This window comes from Plasmodium knowlesi (genome assembly GCF_000006355.2).
Source record: "Plasmodium knowlesi strain H genome assembly, chromosome: 8".
Classification (NCBI taxonomy): Eukaryota; Apicomplexa; class Aconoidasida; order Haemosporida; family Plasmodiidae; genus Plasmodium; species Plasmodium knowlesi.
Window position 1 is genome coordinate 844,009 of NC_011909.2, and position 19,006 is coordinate 863,014.

General features: G+C 40.5%; 3 protein-coding genes across 3 annotated transcripts; 1 reads left to right on the top strand and 2 right to left on the bottom strand.

Annotated features, from left to right (window-relative positions):
* Positions 1-676: 676 nt before the first annotated feature.
* On the top strand, positions 677-1,189 carry PKNH_0818800 (peptidyl-prolyl cis-trans isomerase, putative; the record flags this gene model as incomplete). The annotated part of the gene is made up of 1 exon (XM_002258793.1): positions 677-1,189. One exon carries the CDS (start codon positions 677-679, stop codon positions 1,187-1,189), a length of 513 nt encoding a protein of 170 aa, XP_002258829.1.
* Positions 1,190-3,092: 1,903 nt separating this feature from the next.
* Positions 3,093-7,226, bottom strand: PKNH_0818900 (uncharacterized protein; the record flags this gene model as incomplete). Its single annotated transcript, XM_002258794.1, has 5 exons — positions 3,093-3,188; positions 3,320-3,392; positions 3,522-3,697; positions 3,821-4,132; positions 4,305-7,226. 5 exons carry the CDS (start codon positions 7,224-7,226, stop codon positions 3,093-3,095), a joined length of 3,579 nt encoding a protein of 1,192 aa, XP_002258830.1.
* Positions 7,227-9,360: 2,134 nt separating this feature from the next.
* Positions 9,361-17,079, bottom strand: PKNH_0819000 (WD repeat-containing protein, putative; the record flags this gene model as incomplete). Its single annotated transcript, XM_002258795.1, has 1 exon — positions 9,361-17,079. The coding sequence occupies one exon, from the start codon at positions 17,077-17,079 to the stop codon at positions 9,361-9,363; it is 7,719 nt and encodes a 2,572-aa protein (XP_002258831.1).
* Between the last annotated feature and the right edge of the window lie 1,927 nt (positions 17,080-19,006).

Consider the following 19,006-nt stretch of genomic DNA (forward strand, 5'->3'; position numbering starts at 1 on the left):
TATACGCGCATGTGTTACTAAAATATATGTATATCCATATATGTATATATATTTTCTATATACATCATATTTCATGCGAGGTGCGAAATACTCCAACTTCCGACCCGTGTAGAGAATACACATCCCTTTTTTGCGAGGACCACCAGCGAACGAATCGACATGTAGGAGAAAGGGACGCTTAAAAAAAAATGCACTTTTTCGTTTTGCATAATTTTAAAACGGGCAAAAGTTGGAACGAAAAAGTACCGCTTAAAAAAAAAAAAAAAAAAAAAAAAAAAAAATCAGCGACGAAGTAGTACATTTCTAAGGCCTACATCTTTGAGGTAAAAAAAAAAAACAAAACAACAAAACAAGCACAGCAAAATAAACATTTACCAAAAAATCGTTTGCAAAAATCAAAACAAGTAAAAATAGTAGTACCCCTTTGCCATCACAACGTAAAGTAAGCAGGCAATAATTACATACTCAACTCTTTTTGCTAATTTGTTCCATAAGCGTATATGCCGCTCCCCCATGGGCAGATATGCGTACGAGGGACATACCCATAAAATATAACAGTTGAACACTTCTACACGCTTTTCTTCTATGTATAAAAAATTTCCCCCATTTAGGTTACCCTAAAGAATCCACGCATCTTCTGCCTTCACATTTAAAGTTTACTTTATTTTAAGCGAAAATGAGTAGGAGCAAAGTTTTCTTTGATATTTCCATTGACAACAAAAGTGCTGGAAGAATCGTATTCGAGCTGTTCAGTGACATCACCCCCAGAACATGTGAAAATTTTAGGTCCCTATGTGTAGGAGATAAGGTAGGTTCTAAGGGAAAGAACCTACATTACAAGAATTCCATTTTCCATCGAATTATTCCTCAGTTTATGTGCCAAGGAGGAGACATAACAAATGGAAACGGATCGGGTGGAGAATCCATATATGGAAGATCCTTCACTGATGAAAATTTTAAAATGAAGCATGACCAACCAGGATTACTCTCTATGGCTAATGCAGGACCAAACACGAATTCCTCACAGTTTTTTATCACCTTGGTTCCATGCCCATGGTTAGATGGAAAGCACGTTGTTTTTGGAAAGGTTATCGAGGGAATGTCCGTTGTCAGGGATATGGAAAAAGAAGGTGCAAATAGCGGTTATGTCAAAAGGCCAGTTGTCGTGACCAACTGTGGTGAGATTTAATGGAGAAGAAGGTTACTCATCCATTGAATATACGCATGCACATACTTACGTACATATGCGATAGATGTAACGGGGGGGAAGTCTGTTTCCATCGCGCGCAGAAACACCTCCTCAAGGAGGATTGCCCACTGGATTGATTGCAAACATGAGGGCATTTCCCCTACGCACACAAAGTTCTATTGCTAAAAATTTTATAACGATCATTAAATTTTGAATATTTTATGAGCAATTTATACACAGTGCCTATTTTTCCTTTGCGTATTTCCTCGCTCAAAGCTTGTACACAGCTAGCTGTGAAAGGTTATAGAGTGTATACACACATGTTATATTCACACACATATATATATCATTTTATTTCCCGTCATTTTGTATGCTTTGCTTCTTTACCCGCGCGCATAAAAAGCAAAGCGTCTTATGAAGATTGTCGGGTAAGGTTTTATTATTCATTGAAAAGCTTTTTCCAAACAGCACTTTTTTCCTCCATAGTACATTTTTCATTCATCAACCATTGCACACGTAGAACATTCACCCACCCATGCATGTCTGCATGTAAGCACGCAAAGTACAGAAATATTTAATCACATGAATTAACATTAAAAGAAAAACGCAACATCCGGTAGAACTTTTTGCATTGTAATAGGGGGGTGAAAAATTAGCACTCGTGACTAATAAAAGGAGTAACGTGATAGGTGTTCCACCCTTTGTTATTTAGCCCAGACCGTTATAAAAGCCACTTCACGGTACCCAATGAATAAGGCAAATAGGAACATATCCAAATTTATTCTCTAAACAATATTCACATTTCCTATGTTAATGATTTTTATCCTTTCCTTTGCATCGGTATTCCCCGTGTCCTCCCTTTGGTCAGCAAACTGGGGACTTTTTTTTCTTTTCATTAAGCTGTCTCCAAGAAATGCTCAATTTATACCTACAATATGCCGGTAAAAAAGAGAGTCCCCCCCAATTCTGGAACTTCCTAATGAACATGAACAAATATGCTCTTACAGAGTAGTTAAGACGTGCGTCTCTTTTTTTTCCGCATGGATAGACCTACCACCTATCCGTAGGTGAAAGGAGGGGGAATGGCAAAGTATATCTCTCTAAATATGTAGGCATACATGCACTGGAGAGTACAACTATACACACAGTTTATTTCCACAACAGAAGAAAAAAAACCTGAACTGTTCATAATTTTTTCTTTCCAAAAGGTTATTTTTCTTTGCTAGCTATTTAAAAAAAAAAAAAAAAAAAATGCTGTGTGCAAAAGAATGAAATGGTGAAAAATGTACATCCAGTTAGGGAGTTAGTTCCATACTAAGACGCTGTTTTAGTCTCCTGTTGTGTACTCTTTATGAATACGCTACTTGAAATAAGCTTTATAAAGGATGGATTTTTTTTTTTTTCCTTCTTACATTATGGATATTCCCCCATTGGGGGATTTTCTCCCCGTTGGACATGCCGCAATGAACAATACATGACGCCCCCTATATACTTTGTTCTAACATAAAACGAGGGAAAACTCTTTAAGCGAGCGAAGAGAATTTGCAAAAATGGAGAGAGAAGGAAAAGATAGTATAAAAAGGATGGGGATACGAAGATGTGTGCGCTAAATTAAGTACTCGCGCACAAACACACGTGCAGTGGTGTGTACATCCATCCGTATATACCTATGTATAGTTTAACTCTGCGTAAAATTGAGTTTACAACTAATTGGGAATTAAAACAACAACAAAAACAAATTTTTCAAAATGATCAAAAAAAAAAAAAAAAAAAATGCACAGATGATGTGACAGTTCATGGGTTGGCATTACAAAATATAAAAGGGGAAGTATAATGTGGGAGTACACAAAATGCGAAGAGAGGAGTTAGAGAAGAAGCGTGCTCCTTTTTTATGTCCATCACTTCACATAGCACTAATATCGTCATATGGCTTCCCCAAGTTTTTAAGGTGCTTCTTTTGGGATATCGTGTAAGACACAATCATAACTGAGAGGGTGATCTGTGGGGGAGAAAAAAAAAAAAAAAAAAAAAAAATGAGACAATTGCAGGTGCACAACTCCTATGTGCGTGCTACACTTATACAAATGAGGGAACCCCATTCGTGCATATTGTTCGCTTTATTTTTCAAACCTTGAAAAGGAAAAGACAAACCCAGATGGACAAAGCAAAGGATAAGTGGGAGATGTTGTACAAATAGTTCAACCTGAAGGGGAGAGTAATTAAATTGTTTCCAGGGGGGAAAGGGTGTTATGCGCGTAAATGTGGTCGCTCTGTTACCCCATCAAATCGGGAATCTTGGTCCCACATGGAGCCCCTTTCATGAGGAACCTACCTTGGGAGAGAACACACGATGAGGGTCACGACCGGCATGGACATGTAACCAAGTCTTCGCGTGGGGATGTGTGAAAAGCAGAAAATGTTTTTGCAGGGCACTTCGAAGGAGGAGGTGTTCATGTAGTAGATGTTGTTGTTGGGAGTTCTGGAAATTAGGACGTCGGCCAGGAGTGTCTACGGGTGATGCAAAAAAAACGGGTGCATATGTTGTGTGTAGGCTTGTTTGCACTCGCATTATTACACTACCTTTAGTGCACCTATCTCTATACATTGGTGTCGGCTTGCTCTTGCACTTACGTGGAAATATTTGTTGAGGGAATCGGAGTCTAATTTGTTGTACTTGAGCAAGTAGGAGTGCTTGCACCAGTCGACGCCGACCTCAAGGAGCAGAATAATTATGAGCCAGCTGGAAATGCTAAAAAAAGAATTCTGCGTTCTGTATGCAGTGGACATCTTTAGCAAAACGAGGAAGGCATCGATGAAGAGGTAGAAGCGCTCTACTGCATCTGAAGCGACAATTGTGAAGAGGGAAGTCTTGGAGAATTTTTTGAAGACGGTTGACTTTATTTCTGTGAAGTTGCTCATCACTAGGATCAGGAACATGGTAGACTGGGGGAAAGAAGGGGGCCCATGGATATATGTACGCGTGTTCGATGACAAGATGAAAGTATATTCGAGCATCCGGGGGATTCTGCTTGGCCCCACTCGGACAGGCAGGCAGATGCAGACACAGACACACATAAATAAAACGCTGTTCCAAAACAATGGAAACGAAAATTACCTCCGACGAATTGATCGCAATGTTCAGAGAGAGGAAGCGTATGAGGTGCGCAAAGGCGTGGGTTAAGATATACGTAAGGACAAATATATACTGCACAATAAATTTGATGAGTATACTATAAAAGGGGTAGAAGATGGGGATTTTAAATTTCTTGTTCATTTGGTCTTCCTTATTATTTTTGAGACCATCTATTTTGTTTTTTTCCCGTTCGTTCGGACTGAGCTGGTTCTGCTTCATTTGGTGGTTTTGGTTGTGCCTGGGGGTGGTGGTAATTTTATTTCTACCCTTCTCTGATTCCTGTGTAGCGTGGCTAATTTGGCAAATGTCTGTTGGTTTGTTCTTCGGTTGGTCATCATTCGGGGTTATCTCAAACGGGTTTAGATGTTTTGGAGTTGGCAATTTGTTTTCCGAGCAGTGTTCCCCTTGGGTCCAGGATCCCCCCGAGGTGGCTGCAGTTGTGATAGTCGCGGTGGTACCAGTGGTAGCAGTAGTCGTAGCAGTCGTGGTAGTGGTGGGGGAAGATGCTGGGAAGGTAGTTTTTTTCCTACCTTGCGGAACCCCACTTGGGTTGTGTTCTGACATCCCGGGCGTTGCGCCTGTTTCTCGTTCATTTTCTTTACTCGTATAGTGATTCCTAACAATGTAAACATAGGATCGTAAGTTAATAATTCTGATGAACGTTCGAATCATGTCATCTATGAGGTCCTTCCCTAACGACCTCAGCAGCCTCTCCACAATTTCTAGCATATTCAGCACAACATATAATTTCATAAAAGGCTGAGCCCTTATGTAGTGGTAAATCCTAGACGTGTCCACAAACGAAAAAATGTAGATGCAGATGAGTATGAGAGACATTCGTATTAATCCGCTGTATTCTGGGAAGGATAATTTCAGAGAGTTTAAATGTTGCCTTAGTAATTTTCTCTTCATTTCTTTAACTTTGGAAATATTTTTCATTATGCTCTTTCGCTTTGCAAAGCCTTCATTAAGTTTGTAGTAAAGATAGTTTTCGCTGTTTCTCTTTTGGGTCATAAAAAGGGGGTTCAGATGACAGCTCTGGTTCTGTCCGTATGAATCACTTGGGTCGTTTTCCTCTTCGAGATTACTTTGGCCATCTAGGAATAGCACCCCGTCGAAGACTTCGCATATGTCCGTGGGGTTTGTACTACAAGAAAGGTCGCTTCCATCTGTTGTGTAGGCACTCTGGTTGGAAAAATCACTAATTAAGTCATCCACGTTTTGTTGGTAACTACCCCTTTTGGAATCACTTCTCGTTCTGCTTTGTCGGTTATTTATTGGAAGGAACAATGGGATTTCCTTTGGGGGGTCCTCTTTCATCTGCGTTAGATGACTTACCTGATTTGCTTTCTCCCCTTTGCGCACATCTGCATTTTGTGCAATCACCGCTGGTTGGTCTTCTGTCTGGGGGGGCGGTTCGACAGTTGCATCGTCATGGGGTTGCTCCTTCGCTTGATCATCAGAGGATTGCCGTTCCTCCATCATTGATGTGTCGCTACCCTTTTTTCCACTTCCCAGGCACTTGGCCTCGAACGACCGGGTGACAATCTTCTTCTTTTCCTGGGCCTTAAAAATGCTACAAGAGTAGAGTCTGTTCATGTGAAAGAAGAGAAGCACTCTGATGCCGATACGTTTGAACACATTGTAGATATTATTGACTGAGCTTTTTAAAACGTTGCATATGATCCTTTTGGCAAATGCGAGAGGTTCGAAGAGGAGGAATGTGGACAGACGGTTTGTCTTTCTCCTCCGATGGGCATTTCTTTCTATCGATTTTTTATTAAGCATTTGTAGCATTCTCTTGTTATACTTTATCTCGGCCCTCCTTTTTCGTCTTTCAAGATGGGCTTCCCTCAAGTGATGGGCGTTGTCTATATTGACGCCTGTGATGGAGTCCCCATGTTGGAGTGCCTTTCCATCTGTGTACTCGCCGGAGCTGCAAAATCGGAATTCGACAGACCGAGTGTGGTTCTCATAACTGTCTTGGTTTGCACAGCCTGGATGGATGGCACACGTATCACATTTGGTGCCCAGGTCTGTGGTGCTGCCCAGTTTTTTCAGACTCTTTAATCTACTCAATACAGTATTGGTATCGATAGAATTATTCTGCGAAATGCTTTTTACCCCCTCGAAGCTGAGTTCATATTCATCTGAATTGGAATAATTCACATTGTAGGACAAACAATTGACACGATGATGTCCAAAAATGGAGTTTTTGGATGATTTTTTTTTTAAAATGAATGAACATTCAAGTGAATTTTTCCTCCCTGACTGATCATAAATTTCCAAATTTTTATTTTTTTCCAACACTCTTCTTCTTCTTCTTCTTTCATTTGGAGAAAATTTATTTGAACTTTTAATTATCCTCGCTTTGTATTTTTTTAAATCCTTATGATTATACGTTGTTGCATATTTATAAAATTTAAAATTTTTTATATTGCAGAAATGGCGCAGAAAATTATGACCAGCATTTCTGAGAAACGTGTACAGCAAAATGGACAAAGAGCGAATAACTTGGACAGGCATAAACGTAATGTCGTAAAGGATGTTATCTAGACAGAGCAGAAACGAGAAACTCATAATTTTTTCTAGGAAATATGGCACGTTCAACATGTGCTCCAATGCATTTTCTGGGATAGAGTCTGTCTTAAAAAAGGTGTCCAAGAATTTGTAAAAATCATACTGCTGTTCATCCTTTCCTGGGTTGTTTGTTTGACCAGTGCTGGGTTCCTTCGTTGCCCCTCTTACTGCACCATTTACTTCATTTAAATTTTTCTTTTTCTTCCGTTCTTCTGCTCCGGCCACACCTCCTCCGGCGTTTTCACCATCACTCAGATACGAGTCGTAGTACCTCCCCCCCCGAACTTCATCTAAAATAAAGTCGTACAGAGTTATCCTGTTCATACTTTTTTTATCATTTTAATAATTTCGAATGTGCACAGTTAAGAGGGGGGGGGGGGAGTCTTCAGAGTCTCACCAGGTAAACACATAGGTATATATATATGCATGCACGTGCATATGTATATGGAACAAAGCTGCGTCTTCCTTAGGGTGTCTTCGAAGGACGCCTTTTTCAAAAGCAGCCCTACTGGTGAGAATTATAAGGGTAAATGTGCAAGCCCAGAAAAGAGGCACAAACGAGAGAGGAGCATTTGTGGCTACTAATAGGAGGCATATCAAAAATGATAAAAAAAAAAAAATAAAAATACTTACAGTGTTGCACTGTTATGTATATTACATGCAAAGACCCAATGACACGAAAAAGTTTGCACTGAAAATTTATATGTTCACTTTTTGCGTAGCTTCCACGTGTTTTCTCTTGGTACTCTTTCATATCTTTTCCCATTTTTTTTTTTTTTTTTTTTTTTTTTTTTATAAACCTTTATGGGAGTTAATTTCCCAGAGTTGGAACTTGGCAGTTTTATTTTTTCAAGCGTGATATTAACGTCGAGGTTAGGCATGCGGAACGTTCGCGTCGGCTTGCGCAGGTCGGTTTCGTGTTGCGCGAGCTTCCAGAGGATGATGCTCAAATGCACAGAATAAGGCGCACCCGTTTCTGAGGGGGGAATAGCAATACTTCAGTACATGTCCGTTCGTATATATTATTTTGCGCGTCAGGTGAGCGCCACCACTGGCGCTTATTCTTTTAAATAAAATATGAATACAGTCCAAGGGGGGAAGCAGAAAAGGAGAGTCCTCCCTCAAACATTGCTTCTTATCATTTACATTTTTGTAAAAAAAAAAAATATATACATATATATATATTAATTTTTTATAAATCTGCATGCCTGATTTAATGTTTAACAGAAAAATGGTGGTGAAAGGATTGCGGAAATAAAAGAAATTGTGACTTGGTTAAGGCTCTTGGGGGGGTTGAATCGCATGCAACTGTACCAACTTCTTAACACCTTCTACTCAGATGCTTTTCCTTTTCTTTTTTTTTAAGACATTCCAAAGTGGATGCATTTGAGGTAGCAAAACTGCAACCAAACGGAATCCTAAAAATGGATGAATACTGTTGTCTCGAAAAAAGGGTGGCAAAAATGTGCGTAGAAGAAGTGGAATTTTCCCCCCTGCGAAACTCCACAATGGGGCCCTTGGAAGTGTGCTACCCCCCTACAGACACACACCCGTTACTATTTCTAATTCGCGTAAGGCGTGCTTACTTCATACTTAAAGCGGTGAATGCGGTTGGTTCATCTTCATGCAACAACAAAAAAAAAAAAAAAAAAAAAAAAAGAAAGAAAGAAAGAAAAAGAAAAAGAAAAAGAAAAGACGCGCAGAGAAGGCGAAGTAAGAATGTGGACTAGATTAAAAAGGCTGAATGTAAAGGGTGATAAAAGCTCAAGTAGTCCCACGTGCATGTGCGCGTGTATGTAAGCAAGTGCGTTTGGATCTACCCTAGAGCTTCAAATGGATCCCCCCCCAAAGAAGGGGGAAATACATTAGATATACGCTAGAAACCCATGAGCGCGTGGAGGATGCACACTTAAAACATAATAAAGCACAAATGAAAAAAACAATGTGGATCATCACTCCTGTACTTCGGGGAAATAGAAAGAAAAGAAAACGACGTATCATGAAAGATGCGCGGGTTATTTTTGCGCGAAATGTGGGCATTTCATTTTATCACCCTTCGTTGTAGGGAAATAGGTACACGGTGAAATCAAGCGGGCAAAGACCATTGACGTGCAACATCGTGTGTGTATGTGGACAAGTACTGGGGTGATTGCAACATGAAAAAAAAAAAAAAAAAAAATGGGGAAAAAACAAACACATATACATATACACCTCCGTTGGAACATACAAATGGAAAGAGGCGCTTTGATTTCTCAAACTCAACAAATTATACTAAAAAGTAACAAAAAGTTGGTGTAAAAAAGTGGGTAACCCAAGATGAACTTTTTAAGAAGCTCGAAGGTAGGTGTTAGCACAAATGGGCTACATGAAATAAAGTTTCTTTTCTCCGAAAAAAAAAAAAAGGAACGTTTTTTTATGCAATGGCCACTTGAAACTCGTCTGCACTTGTTGGGATGGGTCAGGTAAAATCCCGATTTATGTTGGACGACCTTGTGTTGTACCGACTTCTGGAATAGTTGGATGCGTTGTTCCTGAGGTGCCTGCCGTTACCGTTACCGTTGTCGTTGTTGTTATTGTCATTGTTAAAAATGTCATCTCCATGGTTGTTGAGAAAATCATCATCCCCATTATTGATGCCCCCTCCCCCTGCGTTGTTCTCCCGTCGGCTAATTTCTTTATTCCTTAGGCGGTCGCTTTTCCTGACATTGGCATGGACGACGGAATCACAGTTGTAATTTTTCCTTTCATTATTTTTTTTATTCCTAGCCGAGGTCCTTCTGGGGGTGGTGTTATTATTATTGCGCGTTCTGTTTGAGCGTCTACTGTTAGTGGTTCTTTTAGGAGTTCGGGTATTTCCCCTGCGTCTGTTCCTTCTGTTGTTCCTTCTGGAATAAGAACTCGATGCGTGACGATAGTCAAAATCATAATCGTCATGAACATAATCGTCATCGTCGTAATCATCATCATCGTCTTCTTCATCCTCTGTAAAAAAGTTTGCTGATTGGTCACTAGTAAAAACTGAGGAATGTTCACTTATGATAGCTATATCAGTATTCCTTCCTGAGCTCAAAACGTTTTCATAATTCAATAAAAAGTTGGTAACGTTCATGGTGCTATTCGTATTGGCAACGTTAGCCAAGCTAGCAGTGCTACCTCCATTGGCAATGTTGCGTGAACCAACTCCAGTTGCTAAATTGTTCGCTTGCATGCTACCTCTAAACATTGCAAATAATTCATTGTACCTAGCATAACTGGAGAGTAGAGAATTTTGAACATTTCTTGAATTTAGAAAATCATAATTTCCAGTGGACCTTAGATACAAGGAATATGGGTTCAGGAAGCTACAGTTGTTGATCCCATCGATATTTTTAATTATACAGTTTCTTCCTTTCAGCTGACAATTATTCATTAGGTTGAAGCTTTCTCTAATTAAGCTTTTACTGTAACTCTCTTCTAAAATTTTCAATAATTTTATCGTGTGTGAGTTTATAAAGAGCATTCGGTTGTTGTTTGTGTAGATGAACAACCTATGGTCGAACTGCCTCATGTTTCTATCCACGTTAGTGTAGTGTTTCAGATAACAATGAAGAATTTCTTTAATGTTTTTTTCTGCGTAGGCTTTCTTCTTATAATAAATAAAAGTATCAATGTCTTCTTCTTCTCTACAAGGAAGCTTTTTCAAAACTTGGTAGATCAACGATTGACTCATTTCGTCCATTTGTTCTCGGAATGGGTTCTTCGCGTGGATCCTTTTCCCTTCACTGCTATAGTGGCTTAGGACACTGCTTCTCTCAAAGTTTGAACTTACACTTATGAACCGTTTGTACGACCGGCCTACTCGCATGGCGTTCACATAGCACATCTTGTACTTGTCCTTGTAGGAGCTTTTCCGTTTGAACGTTTCTATACATCTGCTCAGTGTTGCACTGAACGGGCTTTCTTTCCCTTTGAAATCTCGATTCGGTTCAGAGGAAGGGTCCTCCATGCTCCTTCCACCATCGAAGGTGGAACTGTTGAAACCACCTCCGATTTTATCACGCGCGCAACCCCGCAACAGCCGGAGGAACGCTTCACTTTTCTCATTCTTCCTATGGGCGGGAATTCTGGGTTGGAGTTCCTCCTCCCCCATGCTATTTACCACCTGGAAGTTCTTCTTGACCTTGACACCTTGGTGGCTAAGGCGCTCTTCCATATCGACTCCGCAATGGTGTCCATCACTGACTGAGCTGCTTCTATACTCACCCAACACATCTGCGAAAGTACTACCGTGGGAAATGCTCGCCCCTCTCTGGTTCAACCATTTCTTGTGATCCCTTCTGGGGGAAACACCGCATGCATGGTGAGTACCGGGATTCACCGTAGTGAGTGTCGTAACATCGCCACTTGCTCCATAATTTATTAATGCTTTGTACAGAAGGTCAAAGGTAAGGAGAGACTTCAGATTTATGGAGTTGTCTCTCTTCACCCTCCTGCACATTTGGACCAAGTAGTTCATCTGGACGCATATGGGATCCACCGGGGATCTCGTAATTTTCTCTAAATAATTTTTATGGCAATTGAAGCTTGAATATTTTGGAAGCATCGGCTGCAGGTGCTCTTCATATATCTTAAATTTCTTGTCCACCAAAATGTTTGCGTTTGTGAAGTTTAGCAGACAAGGGTTGTTTCCTTCCTTGCTGAGCTTGTTTTTTCTGCGGGGGGTACGCTCTGAAGTAGGGGCAATTGCACGGTCAACTGTGCTAGGTTCGCCTGACCATTCGTCGTAGTGGTCATCGTAATCGTCCTGCCGGCTGCTACTACTGGCGTTACTACTCAAGGGGTGACTTCCCCCCTTAGCCCCCCGTTTTAATGACCACATGGTGCTTGAATTATGTGGTTCCCATCTTCCCTTCCGTGGTGCACCATCGGAGCGATCACATGGGTTCTTCCGCCTACTCACATGCTTTACGTGTCCATGTAGGTCCGATTCGAATGGTGTGTGGATCCCACTTCCGATCGAACCCATTTTGAACCCTTCAGATGAATCTGCAAACATATCATCAGAATAACTTGCATAATTTGAATTGTCACTAAAAAAATTAATGGAACTACATTTTTCAAAATCGGTGTCCCAATCACTCATGTATCGATCCCTCTTCACGAACTCTTCGTTTTCCTTTCGCTTCTCTCCACTGAAAAATTCTTTCAATTTGCTAATACTGACATCGTATGAATATTGTGCTCCTTCCCTTTCGTGGGAACCTCCAGTTAACAAGCACTCGTCGTGTTTACCGCTTTTAGCTTTAAAATTTGAGGAAGGCATATGTCTATTTCTCTTTTTGTTTCTTTGGAAGGGGCTCTTCCTAGAAGGATATGTGTATTCCCCATTCGAACTTCCTTCCCTTGACAGAGCATCATCCCTTCCGCTGTCACTTCCACTGGGGTGGTCATTCGAATGACTACTTAAATTTTGGGTATCCTCCTTTCTAGCTATATGAAGCCTCTTTCGCCTAGGTGCATTTTCCGTGTTGGTTGCACTTGACCTGGTTCCCACATTCAACGCGGTGGATCTGTTCCTTGCTGTCCTTTTGCTCCTAAACCCGTAGGAGTAATTGTCACTGATGACGCTATCAAGGTTAATAACTTCTTTCTTTCGGGTGGAATTATTTTTAATGCACTCTCGGTGCACATCTTCTACATTGATAACTTCATCCTTGTTTGAGGGGATGCTCTCCAAATTGATAACGTGTTTTTCTTCCTTCCCTTCGAAACTGTCTTTGTCGATAATTCTGACTTCATCATTTTGGCTCTTCTGGCTGCCACCATCTGAACCGTCTTTGTTTTTTTTTTTTTTTTTTGTTTTTTTTTTTCTCTTGGAATCATTTGCTTCTTTCCCGTTTTGTACCGAAGTTCTGGAGTTGCTATCCGTGTAGAGCGTATAAATGGAGTTGGCCGAGCAGGAGAGCTCCGAGCTGTCTTCTATAATTCGATTGCTTCGCCGGGGGGCTCTTCTCCCTCTGTTTCCATGCGCCTCGTTCCGCGAAGCGGTACCACTCCTGGTAGTAGGTCCATTCCTCGTCGTGGGTCCATTCCTGGTAGTAGGCCCATTCCTCACAGTGGTATCGATTACGGTGGCTCCGCTCCAATTGTGGTTGAAGCTTCCACGTACCCCTGCGATTTCCACAGCCGCGTTAAAACTAGGTGAATTGTATATCCCCTCTCCGAAGAAGAATCCTCTGGGGGCAGTTACGCCTCCTCCTCTCGTACCACCTTGGTTAAATCTCACAATATCTACCGCGCCATCCATATTATTTGCTTCGAGAGAATCATACATAAATACATCTGGGAGCGAATTCATATTGTCATAATTCTCCGTCACTTCATTAATGCTGGGATCGTTCAACGAGCAAAGTTGGTAAGAGGTAATTTGATCGCATAGAGTTAACTTGTAGGAGGCATTTCTGTTCATCGTGAAAATGGAGAAGTAGCCATAATTGTGAGAGACGATGAAGAGATAGCCATTTTTACTCCACTCCGCACTTAAGTTTTTCAACTCACTATCGTACGAATACTTTTTTATAATTTTCTTCTTCTGTACATTTAACAAATAAATGTATTTTCTAAAACAGCCAAAGAGAATTATATCTGTGAAGAACGGGTTTGGCTTGATAAAACTAACATAACTGTTACATTTTTTTAGGTCGAAGTTTTTAATTTCTTCATAGGTCCTCAGACAAAATATAGATAGGTTGGTTTTCATGGTCACAGCAAAGGTGTCTTCCTTCGATGAGTTAGACTTGTTAGTTATGCCATCAGCCACGATCAGATACTCATCAGAAATGTTAAAAGCGATGTTGCTGATTTTGTAGTTTAACTTTTTGGCTCTCATTTTTGGCTTGTTACTATTTGCCTTCTCGTTGTATACGCATTGTGTGTTGCTTTTTGCGCTCGCCTGGTTGGTGTGCAGGCGATTTTCTGTCAAGCCGTCTGATGTGAATCGGTTCGATGTGAAGCGGTTTGTGCTGAGTTGGATAGTTGACAGATCATTAGATGCAAGCCGATTCGTGTCACCTCTATTATTTCCATTTGTCCTCCTCCTACCATTGGCGCTGGCACTGTTGTGGACGATGCCCTCCATGATGACGCTGGCATTGTTCGTTTCCCCCGGGTCTTCACCGAGTGCATTATTGGCTTCTCCAGATTTGTTATTCTCATCGGGAACCCTTGTCCCCAGTGGTGCACTTCCGCTGAGGTTGACTTCCCGCTGTGCTCTAAGGAGCCGCTTCCTCTTGAGTTCCCTCTCCCTGTTGACCCTTGGCACGTTTTCATTCCCACTGGAGGAGTAACAGTACGACGAACAGGACGTAGAAGATATAACAAACAAATTATCGTACTCATTTTCATCATTCACATCCTTCGTAGAATTGTTCTTTTCGTTACCCCTGAAATTTTTCTTATCGCCAAACTTATCAGCATCCTCCCCTTTACCCCGGGAGCCTCCCAGGTCGGTTTTCCCTCCCTTGGCCTTATTGCTCTCGTTCAAGGCCAAGGATTCCATGAAAAATTCAACGTACAGGGAGGTGTAGAAGCAGCAAATGTTGATTTTGCTACGTTCACCACTATGCACATTTTTGCTGCGGGCATAGTTCCTGTTTCGTCTGGCGCCCTCATCCTTGTCGAGGTAGTCCTGGAAGTGCCAGAGAAATATAGAACCGTTAAACTGCACAGTGAGGAAATCAGCAGAACGGTTAGAGAAGGAGAAGCGGACAATTTCTTCGTTAAAATCTTCGAACCGTTTGAACAGAGAAAAACCAATATTCTTCTTAGTATTATTTTGTAAAATGTTGATATCAAAACAATGAAAAATTTTCGCATATGAAAGATCTTCTTCACTCATTTTTTGTTTTTTCTTTTCTCCTTTGTCAGTCAACTCGATAACATCATCGGTTTGGGCACTCTTATATTTACTCTCATCAATCTTGTTAACATATGTGATGAAGTTTACATCATTGGGGGTGATGCTTAGCAGGTCGTCACACCTTTCTTCATCATCGTAGAATGGCTTGGAAGTAAGTAGTAGAAACATTAGTTTTTTCTTCCTCCTCTTATAATTGGTGGTGTTGGAAAAATCATTCTTCTCACAATATTTTTCGACACATTGGTTAGACGTGTTAATAAACATGAGGTAACAATTCTTTAATCCTTTAATGGGTCCATTGGACATGATCAAAGAGTTGTACATGTAGGGAGATACGTTATAACTTAGAGAATAGGCAAATTGAATGTAGGGAGGAAATTTAACCACTCCAAGATTCATATCCATGGAGTATAACAATTGTGAATCATTACTAAGGTCATCAAACATTATGATAAAGAAGTAGGAGTTGGTGGAGCAGATAGCATAAGTTTTGTAAGTACCATTTCCATTATTGTGATGGTTGTTCCTCTTTTCATGATAAAAGAACTGCACCTTCTTCATTAGAAACGTTCTTCTATATGTGAAGAGCGTTTTAAATTTGTGTTTATCAATTAGCCAAAATTTAACTACTCCCTTTTCATCACAGGAGAGTATGTACTTATCAGAACGGTGAATATCAAAATCAGAGATGGCATTCTGATGTGCTCTAATGCAGAGGATTAGGTTACCTGTCATGGCATGGAAGATTTTTATATATCCATCCTTTCCAGATGTTATAACATTTTCACAACTGTTGTTAAATTTCATTTTCGTTATAAACTTGAAATCCTTTTTATTTGGAATAAAATGAGAAAGTACGGTTATATTTCTCTTAATATTTTTCACACAATAATTGTAAACTTCAAACATATACCTTCTGTTAATTATGTGATTCCTTAGTTTGGTGTTGTTCGTCATGTAAAATAGTTCCTGCTTTATTTTGGTGTATATGTTGTTGCACTTGTTAGGCTCGTAGCTAGTTATTTGTATGGACTTACTTTTGTTCCTCTCATATTCTTCTTTCAGTTTATCATGGCTGCTAAAGAAGAACTCCTTTATGTTGTGCTCCGGGTATTTACACGTGAGCATGTTTATTACCCCTTTGAATATATTGTACATGTCCGATTCGATTTTCTCCCTAGTGGTGGCTCTCGCAAGGGTGATTCCTCTACTTGGGTACGAATTGATGCATTCTATTGCGGTGGCACTTCTCTCCATTCCCGTTTTCAGTTTCTTCTTGGCAGACCGATCTACGTTCAATTCGTCCCCTCCATCAGCTCCATGTGTTCCATCAGCTCCATGTGTGCCATCAGCCATATGTCCAACATCTTCCGTGCCCGACTGGTTACATCTGACACCCTCCTGTTCCTCATCACTCCAGTTGTTATAGTCCCTCCTTTCACCTTCCCCAGGATAGCTCTTGGGTGCTTCATTTCTGCCGTTTCTGATTCTAATAGAGCTGCTTCTACGTTTGTTCCTCTTGCTATTTACTTCGTAGGGGGACACTTTATCACCCGTCTGGATATAGACAGAGTTATGCCAACGTTTCCGATGAGTAAAGGATGATGGTTTTGAGTCACTGGATGAGTTACTCCCACGGGATATGTGTTCCTTCATCCTGACATATTCGTTGCGACCCATTTTATCATCATCAAATATCAAGTCCTTGTTTTTAAGGACTCTATACACATCGTCCACATCTTCTGGAATAGCATTTTTTTTAATTTCCTTTAAACAAATGTTGATGAGAGCCTTGTACGTATCACTAACGTGGTTTCGCATGATGGGAGCTTCATGATTACCCACACTGTTTGCCTTCCCTACATGTTTTCCCATTACCATGTCCGTTTGCTGCTCAAGCGTATGCATGTTTTGGGGGTAACCATTTTGGTAATCAATAGAGTGGTCATTCCCCCGTAAGACTCTTCTAATTTTAGTGTTCATCGAAGTGGTGCTTTCCATTTCTGTCTTGACAACGTTCTTGCACAGGTTTGTGTGGCTTTCCCGAAAGTGGCCTTCACGTTCACTACTTCCACTGGATTGCCTACTGCCCCTGGTGTCCGCACTTTTATATAAAAATTTTCCACTGGGGGTGTCATCCGGAGCTTGTAGCAGAGTTGCAGAGGCGCACAAATCTCCCCCATCACTTAATTTTTGCCTTTTAAAATTTACACCCTTCACTGGATTAGTTTTATCTTTCTGTTCTCTGCGTGAATCCATGTTTTCGTTTTTTTGCAGCATGTCAAATGAAGGGTCTGTAACAGGTATTGTAGTTTGGTGAGTGTCTTAGCATGTATGCCTCTTCTGGTAAGCGAACTTGTTACCGACAATTTTTTCCCTTCCCGGTAATGACATAGCCTGCGTTCGGTTTTTCCACTCTTTGTCAAAATATTCTGAATTGGACTTCCTGTTTCCTTTTTTTTTTTTTTCTTTTTTTCCCTTTCTTTTTTTCCCTTTCTTTTTTTCCCTTTCTTTTTTATTCCTTTTTTATTCTTTTTTTATTCTTTTTTTATTCTTTTTTTATTCTTTTTTTATTCTTTTTTTATTCCTTCTTTATTCTTTTTTTTTTTTTTTTTTTTCTTGTTTCGATGATTTCTGACACGTGCGTTGCGTGCCTCGCTGTCCTTTTCATCATTAACAGACGCGAAGCTCGGAAGCGTGTCATCGGTTCGTTTCACCCAATTCCAGAATCTTCTCTTTGGTCATCACTTCCAGTTACGTACAGGGAAATAATACATATGCATGTGGGTACGCAAAACTGTAGGTTATGTGTCCATACTTATATGTCGTCCTATGTGTTACACCATTTCTCAGACTGTGAGGCGAATGCTACTGCTCTATGCACACAGCCATTTATTTTTGTTCACCATATATTGGATTATGTATTTGCCAGACCTCTTGGCAAAGATGGTGCTGCGCCCTCTTAGTTGTTGTGGGTGGTAGAGGAGGCTCACGCTGTGCGTAGTGTTTTCCTGTACTGCCATAGTTTCCCCTCACGCGGTGCGCACCTCTCCGTGTGGTCGCGCAGTCGTACGATTGTGTAATTTTGCGAATGCATAATAATATGGACGTCAGTATGCACTACCGCGCTTGTACGTAGCGCGCGAAGACCCCCTCCAACGTATGCTTACATGCACAACACGCACGTATTTAAAAACTCCCTTTTTTTTTTTTTTTTTTCTGCATATGCCGCGGAAGGCCATCCCCAAATGTAGGCGAAATGGTAACCTCGCGCAGTTCTACGCAAATGAATGTTTCACATGTTTTATCTTCCCATCACGGGCGGTTTAATGACAATCACTTTGAATGAAAATTGAAGTACTGTGGTCATATTTTTTTCATCAATTTGTTGGGATGCCACAGTGCCATTGCAATTGCAATTATACTATCACCACTGCAATTTTTTTTTTTTTTTTTTTTTTTTTTTTTTTTTTTTCCATTTCCGTTTTTTTTTTTTTTTCCGCATCATTTTTGGAGAACGCGCAAAGCGGCGCGGAGAACGTGTATCTCGTCACAGTAACATAATACTTCTATACATGCACATATAATTATGACATAGCGCATAGATAATAAATGTATGCGAATTTTTTTTTTTTCTTTCGGACAAGTATGCATTTTTCTTTTCTTTTTTTCCCTTCTCTCAGGTGACTTCCTTTTGTCATTCCCACTCTATTCTTTTTTCCTTTTCTTCCTCTGATTCTTCTACTTTCTCATCATCCTTATTTTCTCCGTGCGTACACCGATTTGCTCTGCCTTACGCTAAGTGACTTGTGGACCACTTAAAATTATTTCACCGCGTATTTCACTGTACGATCGTCTTAAGTATGTTAACATTTTTCCCCCACGTCGGAAAGGATGCGATGGTGGGAATAATGCAGACGCGTTTCATCATTCGCATTAAGGGTATGCTTTTGGGTATATCATTCCTCTTTCATCACCTTCGCAATGGTAACAACATTTGTATTGTTTTCTACGACACTTAGATGATTTGTTCACATTCCCGTTACGAACACTTCTGCCAGTGCGTATGCGCACATGCGCGCACAGGAAGGAACACACTGTCATATATCCTTCCGCGTACCTGCATGCAAACATGCGAGCAGCGCAAATGTGGAACCCAATCTCGGAACCGCTTTTATTTTACCCATATCTTTAAATAAAATAATGC